The sequence below is a fragment of the Macrobrachium rosenbergii genome, chromosome 59 (assembly GCF_040412425.1).
Source record: "Macrobrachium rosenbergii isolate ZJJX-2024 chromosome 59, ASM4041242v1, whole genome shotgun sequence".
Classification (NCBI taxonomy): domain Eukaryota; kingdom Metazoa; phylum Arthropoda; class Malacostraca; order Decapoda; family Palaemonidae; genus Macrobrachium; species Macrobrachium rosenbergii.
The window spans coordinates 24,022,114-24,024,613 of record NC_089799.1 but is presented as its reverse complement, the minus strand read 5'-3'; the positions used below and the strand labels follow the sequence as shown (position 1 = coordinate 24,024,613).

At 43.7% G+C, this 2,500-nt stretch overlaps 1 protein-coding gene across 1 annotated transcript in view; it reads right to left on the bottom strand.

Moving 5' to 3' along the window:
• LOC136837635 (uncharacterized PE-PGRS family protein PE_PGRS20-like) overlaps nucleotides 1-2,500 on the bottom strand; it is an 18,736-nt gene that overhangs the window by 254 nt on the left and 15,982 nt on the right. The window contains exon 2 of the mRNA XM_067102511.1: nucleotides 1-1,132. This exon is cut by the window's left edge and continues 254 nt beyond it. Coding sequence (XP_066958612.1) covers nucleotides 1-1,132 — 1,132 coding nt within the window. The remainder of the gene's footprint in view (nucleotides 1,133-2,500) is intronic.

Genomic DNA, 2,500 nt, shown 5'->3' with positions numbered 1-2,500 from the left:
TACCTCCATGCCCACCGCCGTGAACAGATCCTCCAAGCCCAGCATGCACAGGCCCTCCGTGGCCCCCAAGACCACTGAATCCTCCATGGCCACCAGAAGGAATGACATGCCCTCCAGGGGCAAAACCTCCATGAGCTCCATGAAAACCTCCATCATGTCCTCCTCCATGACTAACCCCTTGTTTACCAACGTGACCACTTCCATGGCCTCCGTCATGGACGACCCCATGACCGCCTGCATGAACCGAAGCAGCGTGGCCTCCAAGGCCGTCAAATTTCTTATCATCTCCATGAGCTCCGTGTCCTCCATGACCACTAATGCCAGCATGTCCATGTCCACCGAATCCTCCATGTCCTCCTCCATGTCCAAATGATCCCCCAAATCCATCATGGACAGCAACGCCGTGTCCCCCGAGGTTAACCGAGTGGCCTCCAAAACCTCCAAGGCCTTGCAAATGACTACTAGAGCCTCCATGACCGCCTGAATGTCCAGCAAATCCACCATGTCCACCGTGAGATGGAGCAGCATGTCCTCCATGTCCACTCTTAGGTCCATCGAGGAAAATGCCCCCCTGAGCACCTCCATGGGCAGCTAATCCTCCATGTGCGTTACCAAGATTTCCATGAGCGAAATCTTTATGTCCTCCGAAGGAAGAAGCACCATGAGCTGTACCGTCAATTTTACTTTCCCCCACACCCCCGTGTCCAAACTTCCCGCCTCCGCCATGTCCCCCTGGGTGACCTATGCTGTGGCCGCCACCGTGACCGATTCCGTGACCTGCAATGTGGCCTACGCTGGGACCTCCAAAGTGTCCACTTCCAAGATCAAATCTGTGACCTCCATGACCTCCTCCATGTACTGGGCCATGTCCTCCAACTTTCACTGCTCCAAGTCCTCCTCCATGAGTTTGTGCATGTCCTCCAGAGGAGTCCACTCTGCTCTGCGGTATTCCATGACCAGAAACATGCCCTTTGTCCAGGCCATGACCTTCGACATGCACATGTCCGGGTTCACCATGATCTGATTCAGGTCCGCCACGAACGAAGCCGGGTACTCCGAACTTTTCTCCTGTAGATTTTTCGGCGTAGGTCCAAGATACCAAAATGAATAACGAGAAAATAAGTTGCAACCCCTGCAAAGAGAGAGAGAAAGAAGAGATTGTTTGATTTAAAAAATATAAAATAAAAATAGACTTATTAAACAAAACCAATTTCTTTCCCAGCCACAATTAGATGGATGTCCCTTATAAGACCAGTGGCGATTTCCTGATTTAAAGTTAATGAAAGATAACTTTAAATCATTATTATTCATTTCAGAGAATCCGTTATTGTGACGCCAGTTTACATAATTAATCAGTCATCCGAAAGAACGCCAACTTTTCAAGGAATGTCATATAGGGTTGTATTCGGAGGAATCAGAAAGTGCATGAAAGAGGAGGCTGTTTTGATTATCTGTTACCTGACAAGAAACTAATCTGTTTTAAACTATAAAATGTGATAGTAACTAAGAAAGGTTCTCTTGTTCTCGGGATATGACAATGGGTCATAACTGAAGAATGTTCTAGTGGTGCGAATTAATATTTAATATTTCCAGACACAGATCCACCAGTGACTCATCTGAAACAAGCAGGTAAATGTGACCTTAGAATTGTAGAATTTAAATTTGATATTTTTATTTTCAGCATGGAAATTTATGCATTATGGTTACAATGAGAAATGTTTATTCACACACATGACAATCATAAAATGCTATTCACCACGAGAGAAATGACTATTCTAGAGCGGACTCTTCGAAACACCCAATATCTCACCATTACAGAAACCCAAGAAAAATAATGAAAAGAAAATGAGTGGAGCTCAAATCGCCTCTTGCAAGACAGAGCGTTTTACGATTAGGGAAGAAACGGAATCAGAGAAATAAGCCTCAAACCTCAGCATAAATGGAAAGAAAGAGTAATCGGACAATAAAATCCGTGGACAACTTGTTTGCACTGTATATATTGAGACTCCTCCTGAATTCAGGTGTATCAGTCTTATTTTATATATTCCCTCATATTTTTATCAATTTTTCGCCTTCTCCTATAACTTGTTTCTCTCCTGGCTGATTTCCCTGGGGTTTATAGTCTGTTTACTCCGTCCATAAGGGTTTTCAGCTGAAGATTTAAAGAAGGAAAGAAAGAAATGGGCTCAGACAGGTGTAACAAACTGTCTTTTAAATGTTGAAGAAAGAACAGAGACAGAGAGGTCACATGGCAGAGAAGAGAATGTAGGGGAGAGGAAAGTTTATTGATTGGACTAATTTACTTTGATTCATTCTTTGCAAGCGATGGAAAACCTAAAGCATGTCTGTACAAAAGAAATATGCCTAACAATAATGGACAGGATGAGCACACATCATTTACTTATAATGAAGAAAAAACATTCATTTCACCCAACTATCTGATTTGTTGATAATTATAGCTAGGAATCTGAACTATGCGATCTCTCCCAGATAAGTCTGA